Raw genomic sequence first — 19041 nt, 5'->3', positions numbered from 1 at the left:
GCAAAAGTTTTGAAAAATAGTATAAAAAAGTGTGTAAAGTAGTGTACAATAGTGTATTTTAAGAGCACTTTAAAAAGAAATTACAAGTGATAAAAGAGGAAAGATAATTAAATTAGTAACTGAATAAAATTCAAAATGCTTAGCAAGCTATTTTTGAGCACAGCTAAAGGCCGCAGGACAGCCTTAGATGTCACTCAACCAACACCTCCTCGTGGCACACCAGCATGGTACGTGGCACGGAAAAAAGGGTACCATACAGCTATTCACTTAGATCAATGGACTCATTATACTAGAAAAAATCCTGATCTACAGTTTCCAGAATATGGGACATTTGACAGAGATAAAATGCTTTATTTAGAAGATTGTTTAAGGGAACGTGAAAAGAAAGGGAAGAAAGTACGTTTATTACAATGGGATGCATTTCATGCATGGCGATCATATGCCGCTAACAGATGGCCAGGGGAACCTAGGACAACGAAAGGGAAAGCTTTGGCATATGATAGGGAGAAGGCAAAAGAAAGATGTGTAACAAGTTGTAGGGAAAAAGAAATGGAAATGAAGGTAAAAACCATTGTTCAGACCATTGATTTACCTCTCAAGAGAATGCATTAGGTAACTTTGAGCAATCACAGAGAGAGGGAGGTAATGGAGGTGCGGCGAGGAAGAGAAGGGACACTAGTCGGAGTGGAGGAGATCTGAGCTGGTGGCATTATATTCAACTACCTGCTCTTCAGTCACCTTCTTACCTTAGTTTCCCTGATTGTTTGAGCTATTTACTGGGATCTGTCTGCTACTATCACCCTGGGAGATATTGGCACTACCTGGGTGTCCATACACATTAAAAGAAGAGCAACAAGTGGCATGGTACTCTATCACCTGCATGAATTGCATGCATTACACCTGAAGTTCCCCACAGCCAACCCCACCACCATGCTGCCTACTCCTATAGAAATGTGCATGGAGATGGTTTGTGATTATCCATGCAAGAAGATACCATGCAAGACTCATATCAAAATAAACACAGTCAATATTGATAACAAAATAATCTGAGAGCCCTTGACCCTTGGCCCTTGGATGACAATATGTTGAAGTAGGTAACTTGGCGATGTGTGCTTAATTGGAATAATGTGCTTTTAACTCTTGGAATGTTAAACTAGTATGGGAATGATTCACAAACTGGCATGGCAAGCTGTTCTTACATGAGCCATTTATGTCTTTACATGTGGCTCCAACATTGAATCTGGCCATATAAAGATGTTCCTGAGCTTCATGAGATTGCACAGGGACTTCTGAGCCAGTGCCTGTGCACACAAGGCTGTATGCTGGCGTGGAAGTTGAACTTGGCTCTATGAAGCTGTGCCTTGGGTAGGATGGATGTATATTGCCATGTGAGTGGTTGCATACATCCACAAGACTGTACGTAGACATATACTTTTAATCCTAACATGCTATGATCAGACAACTTTTATATAGTTAAATGAGACTGTACTTCAGTTGTAAATAGGAGTAGTTAATGAAAAAAGAAAGGCTAATTTTAGGGTCAAACCTAACGATTTGTCAACGCATGAAAAGATTTTGTTAAAGAAAAAACTAGTGTATTAACGACATATTGAAAAGCTGCAATCTGAGGCCTATACTTTATTTTTGCAGAAGACAATAAATTGTGGTTTTGGAAAAATGTATATGTACCACCACTTAAAAACAAAGTCGGCACTTAAAGGGGTGTAATGCAATTATTCCTTCAGCTTTTTTTTAAACATATGAACTCATTTTAATTGAACATATACACCATAAAACAATTGATTTCTATACAGGCCTCATAGTTTTACACAAGAAATCGTTTAAGCATTTAAAACGCTTTTGCATGAAAATGTTTTCCTTTTCATTCGTCTGAGTTTGGACAATATTATTTTAGCGCATATATCTGTAGCAGGTAAAACTACAAGAAATCATTCTGGCTCTGATCGTAGCAAATGCTAGAATTGACTGAAGTTAGTCTCTTGAACCAAACTGAGTGCATTTCCAAAACATCTAAATCTGATATTTGAAGGTAAGGTATTTTATGGTCTTTAGTAATTCATTTAAATAATATTATCATATGAAAGTCTGGTTTGCGCGGCAATATCATCTATGATATGCATAACCTAAGGTTTATGACTGCCCTCTCAACCTGTACATCAGTGCAAAATAATCTGTATTTTTGTTCACTGTGCTTGTAAAATTAGTCTAACCCGAGGTACGGTCGAGCTGTACAAGGACTTCAAGTTAGACACCTGTAACTTTTCACTTTCTCATCCTGGCCCTCCCAGTCCTATTAAATGATTAATAATCCACTAAAAAGGAACAATATGGAAATATGAACGGAAACCAGGCTAGAGGGAAAGCAGATGATTTATACATTTTGTGAAATGATAGGAGGTCATTAAAATTGCAAACCAAGCTGAAACTATCTGGAAACTCAGTGGCTTTTAACCAATTTGTTCGACATTGAACTTTAGGGCACTAATTCATGACTCGGAGATTCAGGTTCTCATTTTATTCAATGGGCACTTTTTAAAGTAGCTTTAAAAAAAGATACATCCTGATTCCCTTCAGTGTTTTTTTGTCATTTTGCGTTGTGTTAATAATTTAGGTTGACACTTTTAAAAAAAATTTTTTTTTAATGCTATCATTTTAGTACGTCTTGTAATGTTGCTTTAGTGTTGCCATAGTTAGTTGCTTGTATGATAACAAGTATAATCCCAGGATTCTTCTCAGAAACTTGCCTTTTCTTCTAAGCTTTAGATCCTTTAACTTTGTTGGAGCTCAGTCACGCTCTATTAAGACTGAGGACTCTTTCCCGAGGTATCAATCCGGTTCCTTGCAATGAGGTATACAGTATGCTCATTAACTGGGCTGCGAACGGACAAGGTTCGGGCACTGACACGAGCGGTGACGTGTCAAAGTGAGCTTAGTGAAGACTACTATAAGACCCTATGAAGAAGAGCTCAATGAGAAAGTATTGGAAATGGTCCCAGCATTTAAATTATGTGAAAGGGAGACATGAAAATGACATTAGAGTTCGATGACTTCTTATATATAGGTAACTGGGAACAATGGAAAAGATTTACATCAACAATTAAGCTCTCACAGAGAAGCCACGTTCTAAAATTAGCTTTAGATAAATCAATATCAGAGATAGAAATCATAAAAACAATTGAAGGGAAGAACACTCTCAAAAGAGATACATTTTTAGGGCCACGTGCATCAAAGTCCCGTTTTGAGATTCCTAATTTACGAAAATTAGGGAATCGCAAATAAGGAATCGCAAAACGGGATGCATGATTAAAATCGCATAATATTTGCGATTCTGTAGAAATCGCAATTTTTACCGAATCGCAAATATTATCCGAATTCTAATTTTCGATTTCGCATTTCCCATTGATTCCTATGGGCCAAAAGGCCCATAGGAATCAATGGGAATTGCGAATTCGCAAATTAGAATTCGCAAAATGTTAATGCATTCCATGGGTGCAGGGGGGGTCCAACGGACCCCCCCTGCACCCCTGAAATGTTTTTTCAAATGGATGTTTCACACACACATGTCCTAAGGACATGTGTGTCTGTAACATGACAGTGTTTAAAATGCTAATTTGAGCATTTTTAACCTTTTTCGCAAATTACCACGAGGTTCACCCTCGTGGTACTTTGCCCCCCCCTAATTGCGAATTCGCAATTTTAAAATTAATCATGCATTGCTTTTCAGGAATCGCAAATGTGCGATTTCTTAAAAGCAATCGCATTTTTGGAATTCGCTAAAAATAGCGATTTTTCAAAAAATGCTTGATGCATACTGAAAAGATATTTAGGAATCGCAAACGGCCGATTTTACCGAATCGCACCGTTTGCCATTCCAAAATGCCTTGATGCATGTGGCCCTTAGATCTTTATGAGGCATGCCCTGAAGGATTACTTTCATGGTCGGCAAAGATACTTATTTAGGGCCTGACTCTCAAAGGCTTTGATACACACATGGTCTGGAGCAGGAAATGACAGAGAGTAACAAACACAATATTAGGACACATTTGGTTAACTTCTTCGCAATTCAGCGAGATGGCAGATCAGAGGCAAAATTGGCTTCATGGCCTCTTTTGCAATTCTAGTTTGAAAACTAGAATCACTAGATAACACAAGTTGTCATACACGCTTTACAGTACTCTCATCCTTCAGAAGGAGTGGTTTACATCTAAAATACTGCACTAATGGTCTTAGTCCTGGTTAAAATTAAATGAGTACTGGTCAAAGTACAGGAGGACAGATTACTACATTGTGATAAACTTGTTAAATCAACTGAGGGATTCATACAAGACATCCAAGGGCTTCAGGGAATATATAGATATGTGTAGAGGTCGGTAAAATAACAAATAAAATAGTAATCTAAAATGGGGACAATTAAACAATTTGCAACACTTATTTTTCCCCAGTCGTATCAAGCAATTATGTTATTTTAGTGGTTTTGTCAGATAATACAAGTTTTAATATTTTCTGTACTAAGTGAACATGTTGTATTAAACAGTGTAAAGATATTCTTTTTTTAAATTAATCCAGTTTCGCAAAACATTTCTCCGCAATGGTGAAGTGGTATTTCCAAGCACCTAAGTAACTGGAGGTGGCAGAGCAGGGTTAGAGAAAATAATGTCACTCCACCAAGTCCCACAGTGCATCAGATTTAGAAATGTTTCTTTAACATGATTCTCACCATAGTCATTGTCACAGAGTTATTACTACTAATTCTACTGCTTCTCCAGCACTGACTGACCCGCTGGAGAGGGATAGGGTGGGGGTGTTTCACAGATGATAAGAGAAGACCTACCTATCAAGAAGGAGTTGGTGAAATGTCCGAATGACCTCGGTGCCAGCCAAAGCTCCACTGCAAAATTGGGCTTGCCGCACAGAGGGTCTCTAAGTGCCCTATGAGTTCATGTTGTTAGAAATGGGGGTCTCTAGTTGGCAGAGGTTGGTACCTTTGTCCAAATAGTGACCCTAGATTCTAGTCGGAGTAAGGGGGATACGCGGACCGAATTCCTTCTCGATCACCCTCCCCCCCACCCTCGCACCCAAAGCGAAAAAAAACCTCAAACACAAACTGATCAGGCAATTCCCGGAATCCCTTTTCGCTGACATATATTACTGCTCCGCCAAAGGCCTAGTAAAATGGACCTCATCTTTCACACAGAAAGACCCAGCAATTGGAACTCCATCCTGAGAGCTCAACTCCACATCATCAAAACCACCAAGACTCCCCATAGTTGCAAACTATCAATCACTACTCCCAACCACCTGCCACACTATCGGAACACCTCTGTGACCATCTACTCCAACGGCACAGTTCTGATCCAAGCCAACAATGCCAACCTTGAGGCTTTTGATCTCCTCTTCCCCTCTCTACGGACTAACAGCACCCACGCACAGCCCTCCCTACCAACACTCCCTCCCCACTCGGGCAACCAGTCCCCCAACAGAACACTCCCCTATTCTGCCTCCCGCTGTCACAGTCACCTACGCTCCTCCTCTAAGCCTTGTCAATTCCTCCAAAACCAGGTACACGGCACCTCCTCCTCCACTATTTTATCCTCTGGAACAACCCCCTGTGCAGACCCCACCCCAAACACAACCGACAGACCTCATTACTCATCCCAAGTCTCCTAATCACCGACCTAGACCAGCCTGCAATAAAAAACAACTACCACAACACGACCCCCTCAACCTACGCCTTATGCCTTAACCCAAAATGACAACACAACCACCACCAGAAGACAACACTAAATTGTCAGCTCCTCTCCTCACTGAGGAGCTCCTATCCAGAACCAACCCACCTCCCCTCAAGAAGAGATGGGCCGCCGTCTATCCCATATTGAAAGCCAAGTCGCCTTTATAATACAGGGCTTGACTCACATCCTAACCAACCTCGCGACACTCCATAATCCCCCCTTAAACTCTCACCCTACTTCCATCTCCCCCATCCCCACACACCCTATGCTTCCCAAGGCCCCGCTCCCTAGCCAGTCAGCCAGTCCCCATGCCCTTCCTCGATCCATGCCCCGAGACTGAATAGAACTCTGGAAGTCATGTCCCCTGAAGAAGCGACCGAGTTGGCATCCTCATACACTTCCCCCTCCTCTCACATCCTGCAATCCAACATTCAGGTAATCACCGGATTCAGAAATGAACACTCCTTCCCGAAACCCCCTAGACCCCCTGCCTCCCTTATTAACATCCTTACTGCATCTCTAATAACTGAACCAAAAAAAGAGACCCCGCACTAACTGCATGCTCCTAAACTGCATATCAGCCATGAAACATGCCACAGATCTAGCAGAATCCATCCTTAGCCATGACATAGATATAGCCTTCATCACTGAGACCTGGTTCATCGATTCCTCCCCTCCTATCCTCGATATGCTCATACCCCCAGGTTTCTCTATCATCAACAAAGATAGAAGAGACCAAAAAGGCGAAGGCTTGGCAGTCATCCACAATAACAACTTATCAGTGATCGAAATAGATGCCTTAAATTACAACTCATTCGAATGCGTAGCTGTCACCATCAATACCACTAACAACAATCTACTACACTGTCACCTCCTGTATCATCCCCCAGGCAACACCGTCACGTTCACGGAACACCTATCCAACTTGATCGCCCACTGCTCTCACCGAGATAATACCAACCTAATTCTGGGTGACCTCAACCTACATTGGATTGATAAAAACAGCGTTTCAGTACAAAACCTGAATGAGCTATTACATTGCAACAACCTTATCCAGCACTGATCTAAAGAAACTCACAACAAAGGGGCAATCCTGGATGCCATAATCGCCCAACACGACGCAATTACTATAGACCACATCCTTCTGGTTGACTGGTCAGACCACCACCTAATCCTATTCCACATCTCGCAACCGGTCATGTGTCATCCCCCCATCACAGACCCCTCCACATGGTCTAGAAACCAGGCACGGCCCGTGACGAGCGTTATACTGGGGCGGTGACGTCAGGCAGGGGAGGGTCAGGGTGGGGGGATGTAAAATACGGGATAAGGACCATTAGAGGTAAGTATCGGGAAAAAAAAAACGAATTTCGTTGCCCACTCTGCATCGCCAAATGTGATGCAGCGTGGGCAATGAAATTCGTTTTTCGTGCCTGCTAGAAACCTAACCCAGATAAACACAGCCGACTTAGAAGAAAAAATACGCACCCTCCTTCGCATCTTCATGGACGGCTTCTCAGTTACAGAACTCAAATCCCACTACAACACAATCATATCCTCCATCTTTGATCAACTAGCCCCAATGAAACTGAAAAAACCCAGGAAAATCCCCTCCAGATCCTGGTTCAACAAAGACATCAACGAGGAAAGGAGGCAACTTAATGCCACAGAACGTCTCTGGAGAAAAAATCCCTCCTCCAGCCTCTGTGAGCAATTCAAAACAGCAAGAAGAGAGTACAAAAACGTATCAATAATGATAAAAACAACTTTTTCTGCAATGCGCTAGGCAAGGCAAAAAACAGACCAAAAGAACTCTTTAGCATCATCAAAAAACAAAGGTCCAAGACGTCTTCTGCCCATGTTCAGGCCTTTAAAGAATTATGTGACAGCTTTGCCAACAACTCGACAAAATCACTTGACATCATCCTCCATCCTGCAGACAAAAACTCTACCCCAGCAATCGAAACTACCTCTACCAGACGACCCACAAAAACCTGGACAACCTTCGACCCCATCCCTGAAGCTGACATTCTGAGTTTAAACTCCTCCACCAAGCCCTCATCCCCCATCCCACATCCCTGACCCTATACCCTCCCAAATGAACAAAAATCTGAAACTCTCCCTTGCACCACTTTGGAGTGAAATCATAAATAGCTCCCTAAAAAACGGCTTCATACCAGATTGCCTCAAAGTCGGCCAAGTCACACCACTTCTGAAGAAGCCAGGCCTAGACACGAACGACCTGAACAATTTCAGACCTGTCTCCAATCTTCCCTTCCTAGCCAAAATCCTCGAAAAGTGCCTTCTCCGACAACTGAACCACCACATTGACAATATTAATCTACTGGACAAACACTGCTGCAGCTGGACAAACACGGCTGCAGCACCGAAACTGCAATCCTCAGCATCGTGGATGACATCCTCAACTCACTTGACTCTGACCATTGTTGCCTACTCATCCTCCTTGACCTCTCAGCAGCCTTTGACACAGTGGATCCCAGTCTCCTCATCAAGGCTTTCAAAGACCGGGTAGGTGCAGACGAGGTGGTCCTTCAATGGTTCTCCTCCTTCTATCAAAATCGCTCTCAAAGGGTAAAAATCGAATCCTTTACATCCGACTTTCTCCCCGTTAACACAGGTGCCCCCAAGGATCCATTCTCTCCCCTCAATTGTTCAACATATATATGCAACCCCTCACCACCATTCTGAAAAAAGCCAATGTCCCCTTTCATCTATATGCAGATGACACACAGATCTACCTGGAAACCTCGTCCTTTAACGACATTATAAGACTCAACAATACTTACAGAGAAGTTCAAGAATGGCTATCAGAAAACCACCTCAAACTCAATCAAGGGAAAACCGAAATCCTCCTCCTCTCCAACAAGGAAGAAAACCCGCAAATCATTGATTGGCTGAAAGCAATCGATGGTCTCAACAGTGATCCCACCTTGGCAAACTCTGTAAAATCACTCTGAATCACCCTTGACCACAAACTAACCATGACCAACCACATCAAGAACTCCACAAAGAGTGTCTTCCTCAATCTGAAGCTTCTCAATAAAATCAAACCATTCCACCCATGGACCTCAAACAAGCCACCCAATCACTGGTCTTGTCTAGACTGGACTTTGGAAATGCAGTCCTCTCCGGTACGCCTCTGTCCCATCTAGCGCCACTCAAAACAACCCTCAATACAGCTGCCAGAATGGTCACCGGAGTCAAAAAATATGACCACATATCTCCCGCACTCGGTGAACTAAAATGGGTCCCAGTGGAAATGCGTGCCAGCTTCAGAACTGCCTGCCTCACGCACAAAGCCCTGCACACAGGGAAACTGGAATACCTAGCTTTTAAACTTAAGTAAGCCGACCAGTCTAGAAGCCTCAGGAGCTCCAACTCCCTCCTACTCATCCCCCTGAAAACGTGCAAACAAAAAGCGACTGCCCACTCCTTTGCAGTAAACTCACCCAGAATCTGGAACTCCATCCCTATAGACATCAGAACCATCCCCTCCTTTCCAAAATTCAAAAGTCTCCTAAAAGTCCTTTACCTCAACCGTGCCTTCCCGAACAGAAATCCATGACTCACAAACCTCCACACAGCTGCCACCTGGCAATACGCATCCACTGCCTACCTCTTCCTTTCTCCCCAACCCAGCGCCTTGGTTCACCAACTCTCGGAGAAAGACTCAGCCTCAAAAACCTTCTCCATGCACCGAGATTACCTCTGGACCTCTTTACATCAATGGCACACCTCGGACCCCTAGACCTCTCTACCTCAATGGCGCACCTCGGACGCTCTGTCCAATTGAAACTTTTGAATATGTTTATTTTATTCCCTACCCTGTATTTGATTTCTCTCCCTCCTGCTGTAAAGTGCTCCGATGCCTTCGGGTCTGGCTAGCGCTATAGAATACTTCTTAAATAAATAAATAAATAAACACTTTTGGTAACCCCTGCTCAACCCCTGGATAGCTTGGCAGGAGCAGACATGCCTATCCCAAAGGCAATGTGTAAGGTATTTGAACCTAAAACACACAGTAATAGTTTAGAAAAAAAAGTATCTTTATTCAAACTCAACAAGACCAAAATGACAACAATCCAACATACATGTAATAAGAATATGACTTTATAAAGGTTTCAAACAACTTGGCCCATAGAAAACGATGGATGCGTGATTTCTCTCAAAGTACCTGTAGTTGCGACAACTTCACAAGGTCAAACAGCTGCAGAGATAGTAAGCGTTGAAAAAAAAAGAGATGCGTTGGTTCCTGAGGCCATGGGGAGGTGATGCGACAGTTCTGCTGCACGCAGGAGAAGTGATGCCTAGAATACGATCTCTAGGGGGAAGTGATGCTTCGATTCCGAGACGGTTCTGGTCTGTGTGTGATGCGTCGGGAAAACTCGCTGCACAGGTACAATCCGTTGAAATACGGGATGCATCGCCATCGGTGCGGCAGTGTTGAGCGGCACTGCGTTGATTTCTTCAGCAGCGATCCCTCGATGCATCGATTTTTGCAGCAGCGACAGGCGCTGCGTCTATTTCGGCAGCGGTGCGTGGAGATTCTTCTCGCACACAGTTGCTGCATCAGAAAAACAGCCCCAAGAAGAGCGATGCTTCGATTTTCTTGGAGTTGCATTGCTTTTCCAGCTCCCAACAGCAAGAACAAATTCCAGAGGCCCAACACAGTCACAGGCACCTCTTGGCAGGTCAGACCTCCCAGCAAGGAAGTTCAGGGGAGCTGGGGGTGAAGCGTGTGTGTCCCTGGGACTTCAGAACAGGAGGCAAACTCTACTCAAGCAGGGAGGACACAGCAAAGTCCTTGTCCTTTCCTTGGCATAAACAGGTACTGCAGGCCAACCCCAGACAGCACACAGCAAAGGGGCAGTACTCCTCCTACAGTTTCTCCAGCTCTTCTCCTTGGCAAAGGTTCCTCTTGATTCCATAAGTAGTCTAAAGTTCAGGGGTTTTAGGTCTAATATTTATACCCCAAAATGTCTTTGTTCTCCTTGTGCAAGTGTCTCTGAGCCCAGTCCAAACCAGTTCTATCCTCACTGGTGCAGCATTGCCACAGGAGTTCGGAGACAGCACTGTGCAAGGGAGACAGGCCTTATTCAGGTGCAAGGAAATCTCCTCCCACTACTCTAAATTAATCCAGGGTCTATTAAGCCCAGCTCTGAGTCATCCAGTAAGGGCCAGGGACACATCAACCCCCCCAGTGGCTGTCTACAATGAATGCATAGCCCAGCCTCTGTCACTCCAAAACCAGACAGTCATTACACAAACAGGCAGCGGCACAAAGAGAGGTTAAACAAAAAAATGCCTACTTTCTGTTGTTGGAGATGTTGTAGAAAACCACAACTACATCACCAAGAGGTAAGCGCTGAGTCGGAGTTTCGGGTGTACATTATTTGAGGCATGCTGTAACTGAAGCATGTATACTAGGGATGTTCTCATAGTTACGGAGTTATTGATACCTTGTCTTATGGTTTTCAAGGGTGTATGCAGAATGTGGAAGTTTGGAGCGATTTAGCCGGTGAAATAACAGTGTTATAGATCAACACAAAGGGCTTTTTGAGGTGAGAGTTATGTATGATGTTTTTGACTAGAAACGAATACTATTGGATCAGACACTTAAAATAGCTTTTTCGATATTTCAGCTTTACAATTGGTTGCAGAACTTTTTGAATGGCATAGCAGCGGTCCCATTGATTCTGAAGCAATTTTGAATGATCAAAGGTACTGATACAAAGGAAAGACTACCCTTGACAGGTTTTGGTAATGATGAAATAATTTGACTGTTGTTTTATTTTGGTTGCAGTTGTTTCATTTAGGAGTCATCGAGGATTTCATGTAAGTTGTTGACTCGGTGTGTTTCACACATAGGTGTTGGTGATTGGGTCACAGGAGTGTAGGTTGGAGTTGTCGTTACTAATACTGATATTGAGTATCGCTTCAAGTGAAATGGTCTCATTGTATTATTTTTGCCACAGATGTACCCCTGAAGAAGACATAAGTCTCGAAATGCATTGGGTTGGAATCTAGATGTATATAAATTATGTGTTAAAAACATTGTAGCAGAATGTAAAACAAATTGTACAAGAGTGTTGTATAATTAAGTTTGTCTTGTTGTAAAGATTACATAAATAATGTGAAAAGAAATTGATCAAGTTGTATTTAAAATTATTGTGAATATCATAAGAAAAGTTGCATTTACGTTGTTGCATGTTGGAGTCCCAGTCGCCTCATTAGGGGCTAGGCCACTTCTTGTTATACTTTCTAAAAGTGGCATTTTCAAACAAACAATTTAAAACCCATCTTTACTAAAAGATGTGTTATTAATTTTTTTTCTCTTTCTTGTCCCAATTGAAAGTTATATTTATAAGATGTTATAAATAAACTCCCATTCATTCCTATGGTGCAAGATAGCCTTTCAATAGTGAAAAACGAAATTGCCAATATTTCACTATCAAGACATGTCACGCACACCAGTACATGTTCTACCTTTCACATACACTGCACCCTGACCAGGTTGGTACCTTGGGCCTACTATAGGGGTGCCATACGTGTAGTAAAATTGAGGTTTAGGGCCTGGCAAGTGGGTGCACTTGCCAAGTCAACATGTGAGTTAACAACTGTGCACAGACACTGCAGTGGCTGGCCTGAGTTACCTTTTCAGAGCTACTCATGTGCTTGGCACAATCAGTGCTGCAGGCCCACTAGTAGAATTTGATTTACAGGCCCTGGCACACTTCAATGCACTTTACTAGGGCCATGCCAGTAAATCAAATTTGTCAATTAGGGAGAACCATTTGTAACAACAATTTACACAGGGAGCACTAGCACTTTGACACTGATCAGCAGTGGTACAGTGCCCAAAGTATCTAAGCCAGCAAAAACGATAACCAGCACAGCATCAAAAATACAGCAGGTAGAGGCAAAAAGTCAGGGGAAACCACACCAAAAATGCAAAGTCTAACACATGTACTGTGGTTATCCTGGCAGTGTTGTCACATCCACCAAATGTGCATTCTTGCTCTGAGCTACAAGGCTAATAGTAGTCTGGGCTTGTCTCATCTGTGTGAAGCATAATCCATTGAAGGTAAGGCACCATGATGGTGAGGATCATGTTTGGGGTGATGACTAGGTAGGAGCATTTTAATGTTTTAAAGGCGATTTTAATGTGCAAGTGGTTCCTTATAGCTACTGCTAACCGTGCTCATCAGCGAGCTCAAAATTGAGCCCAAAAATAAGTTGCTTGTCTGCTCCTGCCTTAAGAAGGTGCATGGGGGTAAAGAAAATCGCACATGAAGGAAAATTACAGAAGAATTAGTGGCATAGCTTGGATTCTGCGGGCTCTAGTGCAGCAAGGAGAAGGAGCCACAGACTGTTCCTTGAGTAGTAAAATACAGCAATATTCAGTGATCTGGGCTGTAGTACCACTGCACCTGAGGGACTATTTTAAGATATGCACTTCAGAAGATATTGAAAAGCGTTAAGTCTGTATGAAGTAATCTAGCTTAAAAATGTGAGTAGCTAGTGCAGAAGATCAGTGGCAGAGCCTTTAAATAGGTGAACGCCTTGACCTCGAACCCATTTACGTACATCTGAGTACTGCTTATAAGGACATAATGCTTGGTGAGAGATTTCTTTCAGAAGCATAAGGGCTAAAGTTATACCTGCGTTAAACATAAATTATAAATGGGAAGAATGAGTGCGGTCAGGGAGGTCACTCATTAAACGCTCTTTTGGCACTGTGAGACATCCTGTGGAAATACTAACAAAACATCAGTGAAAAGGTATCTTCACAAACTTTTCTAATAAGGAGGATCACAAACTGCATTTACTTTTAAACATTGAGGGGCAGATTTATGTTAACTGGCGCATCCCGAGGGATGCGCCAGTTAACATGCGCCACAGTGCGCCACAGCTACGCCACCCATGGTGCGCCGCATTTATGATGCGGCGCACCATGGGGCAAAAAAGTGCACAGATGCGTGACGCATCTGTGCCGGAAATGTGGCGTATTGCTGGAGTTGCGTCGCAAGCGCGACGCAGCTCCAGCAATGCTCTGGGGGGGGCCTATTCTTTCAATGCTGCCTCAAGCCTTACGCCTGCTTCAAGCAGGCGCAGGGTTTAGACGCAGCATTGCCCTGAAAGTGACTGAGTGAAATCTCATAGATTTCACTCAGCCACTTTCAAGAGGCGTTCCTGCGCAGGAACGCCCCCCCTGCACAGGAACGCCTCCTCATGGCGCAGTGCTGTACAACGTGACGCATCTCCTAGATGCGTCACGTTGTAAATAGGGCGCAGGGATGCGCCACGTTTCCGTGCCGTTGCGTCACGCAACGGCGGCGTAAACGTGGCGCAAGCCCTTCATAAATCTGCCCCTGAGAACGTGGCGCAGTGGCAAAATGCAAACACACAGTGCCTCAACTACTGAACACCAATTTGCATTGATTTTTGTTCCAGTTCCCCATATTCTGCTCAGCTGTTAATCGGTTTATGGAGTGAAGGAGCTATGATATAGGGGAATATAAGAGTCACTGACACTGTATAGAATAGTTTCTCCCCTAAGCCACCATTATGATGTATATTTAGGCCTGTTTGCTGTGAAACCGTGATTCCATATGGTGGTAAACTCCCACATCAAATAATTCATGTTCTTTCATTTGAATAACAGAACAAGTTGCTGTCCAAACATTGGAACAATAATTCGTTTATTGCAGAACTGGGTGGGTTTCTGGCTAAAGATCAAACACATGTCGAGAGCATGAGCACAGCAAGTATGGTTGATATTTTTATGTCTAGTCTTGTGTTGAATGAAGTTGCCCACTCGTTATTTCCTTATTATATTTTTCAAACGTAGTTTTTCTCTCTAGTTAGCATCAGGATGTATCTCATTGTGTCTCTTCTGCTCAAGAAATGTAGATAGTGGGAGTTGTGCCACCTCTCATTAAACTCCCTCTTTATCACTCTTCCTCTTCTTGTGAGTGTTTACTTTGGATGAAACTTTTGCACTAAATCTTTAAATCAGGCTTTGATTGAGGAGCCAAATACTTACCTTTTACCAAGGTGCAAAGAAGAAAAAAAACAGAGAAATAAGGTAAATGGGGAAATGGAGAAGGGCAGCCGAAAAGAGGAGCACAATTAAACAATAATTCAGATTTTTACTAAATACCAGGAAATCCCAGGAAGGCAGATTGACTATCTGATGTTTGGGTAAGGCATTCCAAGGTATGACTATTGGCATGGATTGTCTTGAAGCTTGCCTGCTCCAGAACTCCAGTGTAAAAGATGATTGGCTTCTTTGGCAATTAAACCACCTGGAATAAGAGAGCCTGCTTGCAATGCAAGAAGGTTTTTGATCATGGTGAATACTGAATGTAAACAGGCTGGTCTGAAATTAATTCGGGATTCCAGGAGGAGCCAGTGAATATACCTCAGGACCATTTTAAAAATAGTAAATTATTTAGTGCCAGAAGTGAGGATACGGATGGTGAATTAAAATGAGTTTTTTGTGGTGGATTCTTGTAGGCCCGAGAAGGCTACACTTCTTAATCAATGTCAAAGACAATTAGAGCTTCCATAGAAGAGCGGAAGATAGATGTCTGATCTTCCTCAATAAGCACAGTTCTTCATGGTGTGATATGCCCGTGTGATAACTATTTAATGAAATGGTAATAAAAAAACATACCGTCACCAAGAGGGGTGGATGAGCATTTGCATACAAAGATAAAGTGCTCATGATCACTGAGTACATTATCTCCACCGTTTTGCAGAATGTAACAGCATTTAATTTCAGTCCCTATCTAAAAGATTAATGCTATGATACATAACATTTTAGCGAATAGAATCAATAAAAGTAAGATGCACTGAAAACATTGATTACTTGGTACTGTATAGGTCAAGCATATTATGCATGTAAGATCAACTTATTTGCTCAAAAAATCAAATATGACCTTTCCAAATTTTCACGCATTGAATCAGGATTTCGAGATTTTTCTAAACCAAAGTCCACCAAGTGAGAATGATGCATTTTCTGTAGTCAAAGTGTTGTGGTAACAACCAGGAAACTGGAGGGTACGATAATGTCAGGGGAAGAAGCGGCCATTGATAATGCTTGAAAAAACCCAAAACTCAGAACTTCACAGTTATTCACAATCATTTTGAATGACTATTCACTTTCTAGAAATTAACCTAAATAGGACTGTTTCGGTGTCAGAAACGATAAACAAAAGCTTGTTATTTCTTAGTAGTAGAAGTGAAATTAAATTGATCCCCCCTTCTCCAGGAGAAGAGAGAAGAAGAAATAATATACATGTGTAGAGGAACTCGCTGGGGACTCTCTGCAACAATAAATATGGTGGTGCAGGAGCCTGCATGAAAACTTACTATTGGCGTAGATATCTGAATATATGTCTGAGGACTAAAGTACAAATATACGCATTTTATCAACAATTAGATTTATGATTTTAAAAATAATAATTGGGAAACGGCTTCTGTGTGCGCACAGGACACACTATTATGAACTTGAGCTAATAAATTCTAAAAGCATTTTTTTTAATATATTTTTATTTATGGTATTTATACACATACAAACAAAACACAGGGAAAAAAAGACTTTGTATGGGTGGCCATCTTATGCGTTACAGGGTAGATGGTACATAGTAAGTACTTGGGGTGGCCCCCTTTTTTGCTTGGCTATACAGTTATGATATGAAAACAAAGCATTGGCTATGCTTCCGATCACCCTTCCACACTCCAACAGAAAAGGTATATATTAGCAACGCTGGTTTGATGCATGTGGAATAAATATAATCATGACACTAGCATTCTAACCTCTGAATATTTGGCGCTCTCCTGCTCTCTCCTTGTTACGCAACGGACCACAGCAACACTAGGTGCTGCCCTGCATTGCCTGGCATCTTCATAAATCTTACCCAAAGTGTGCTACCTGATTACCACCACTAACCTAAGCCACTACAACGTTTGGGCATCACAGTGCAACAAATGCAAGTCAGAGTTGTAAACAACACATTTAAAGATGACTTCAAAAATAATACCCAAATGCAAATATACTTCAGCGTAGAAGACATTCCGGCAATGGGATGAAAATGGCAAATATTTACTTACGAGGAGTCCCTTCTGCCATTTCCATTGCAGTGATTCCCAGTGACCACAAATCACTCTGCAGAAAGAGAAATATTGAAACATGAGTTCAACGAGCCTGCACAGCAAGTCTCAATTGATGCTGCAGAAAACAAGTTATCATCGAAAAAGGCATGATGGATATTTACATTTATTGATAACTTTTTATTGAGCTGAATTCTCCCCGTCTTATGTACACAATTTGGAGATGTTTTGTCTTTTAATTTAGCAAACGTGAAATCCACGTAGGAGTAGTGCTTAGGTGTATGTACATAGTGAGAATGCAAGAGATGATATAAGGACTCTGAAATTGTGCATACATTGCCCAGCACCTAAAGTGTGCCTGACAGGCAAAAACTCTTAAAGTTTCAATTATTAGGCAGAAAAGCCTCTGTTCTGAGGTATAACTTTTAATAACTGGCCTTTTGAAGCATACGTAGAAGTGACTAAAACATGAATATCCCAGTAATAAAAAAGAGTCATATTTAAGGTTCTCTGTCAGGAACACAGATAACTGCATGGAGCATGATCAAAATATCTCAGATGATGTAGGTGGAATTGACCAAAAAGACTGCTGCGATCCGCCACCTCAAATTCAATCTCTGTTTCAAGAATTAAGAAGGCTTCCTGGGGTGGTCGAAGCTTTGATTATTCCACCTACCAGCTCAGGAACAAAAGTCAGTCTAATCTATACAGCTTTTCAAAACTGCTAACGTCCAGGTTGTTCTCTCTTTCATTATAATTTTTTCTGGTCATGGCTCTCAGGTTTTGTCTGAGAGAAATGTTAGCGTCAAGACACCAAAGGGCAATTGTGAGCTTTAGAAATTCCATATCAAATCAATATCGAGTCATAGACTCATTTCGTCAACGAGCCCAGCAGGTCACCCCCCTGTGATGGCCTCCAATCATAGTTAGTCATAATTTGCGACCTGCAACATAAATATTCATGAGGTAAACCAAAGTCCCATAATACGTCCATGGCCAATTGGTCACATGATAATTTACTGGATCCACTCTGAGACTAGAACTGCTTTGTCAACAGGTGAATAACTCACATTTCCTATGTTGCAGCCTGAAAATTGTCGATTCAATCAAAAACTTGCAGAAATACGAATCTCAATAATTGAATTTTGATTGGTTTTTCACATTCTCTTTGTGTCCTCCTTGATATATCTGATGCTTTCAACATGATGAATAACTCCACTCTCATGAAATCCTGAAGGACAGAATGAGTCTGAATGCTTCCGTTCTTGGCTCTTTCTAGTCATACTTGGAAAAACATTATCAATAACTACACAAAGCCAACTGTTCATCAGCCAAAGGTTTCCCCAAGGTTCAATATTCTTTTCTACTTTTTTCAGCTTATACACAGAGCCTCTTCCCTCTGTTCTAAACCACTTGAACATCCATGTCACTTTCATGTTTAATGACGCTCAGATTTTTCAGAAAATGTCCTCCCTTAAAAATGCAGGATTCAAGACGCATTGGCTTGATCATATTAAAACATGGATGCCATACTGTTATCTTAAATTGAACCTACTCGAAATATCTCCACTACTATCCATTCAATACTAAATTAAACTTAGCTCAATGCACTCACATTTCTGACTGCAGCCTTCCATTGTGGAATGCACTAAATGTCTTTGGTTTAATAATAGAAAGGAACCTTAACCTACAAGCATACATCAAATCATTGGCTAAAGAGGCACAAAATAAACTCACACTACGTTGAGGACTTAAATCTTTCATCTTATATTTGGATTTCAAACAAGTAATGTAATCCCGTGTGGCTATCACGTAGGACTGTGTAACACCTTACTAATAGGGATTCACAAACTAGATTTGCACTTCTCAAAGAAGCCCGGCATGTTATTTCCAGGTTGGTCACAGGATCTCAAATGCCTTATCAGATCATCTTCAATTCTTATTTCATTGAAATGGCTTCCATTAGAGGAAAGGAGTAGCTACAAGCTAGAAAGCATCACACACAAAGCACTGCAGTCTGGAATCCTGAACTATCTTTCCCAGATCCTTGCCAGCTCGGCCAGAAATCCCCACACTCAGCGCCCTAGCACACTTCTTACTGAAATGCCAGCCTGAGGAAGTCAAAACTCTATATCAAGATACTTCGTAGGAA

At 42.0% G+C, this 19041-nt stretch overlaps 1 protein-coding gene across 1 annotated transcript in view; it reads right to left on the bottom strand.

Moving 5' to 3' along the window:
- Positions 1-19041, bottom strand: part of NRK (Nik related kinase) — an 895726-nt gene that overhangs the window by 488542 nt on the left and 388143 nt on the right. The window contains exon 8 of the mRNA XM_086918574.1: positions 16890-16944. Within this exon, the coding sequence (XP_086774700.1) occupies positions 16890-16944 (55 nt within the window). The remainder of the gene's footprint in view (positions 1-16889; positions 16945-19041) is intronic.

This window comes from Lissotriton vulgaris, chromosome 4_1, assembly GCF_964263255.1.
Source record: "Lissotriton vulgaris chromosome 4_1, aLisVul1.2, whole genome shotgun sequence".
Lineage (NCBI taxonomy): Eukaryota > Metazoa > Chordata > Amphibia > Caudata > Salamandridae > Lissotriton > Lissotriton vulgaris.
Note: the sequence above shows the minus strand (reverse complement) of the source record. Positions and strands in the feature narration are given on the sequence as shown.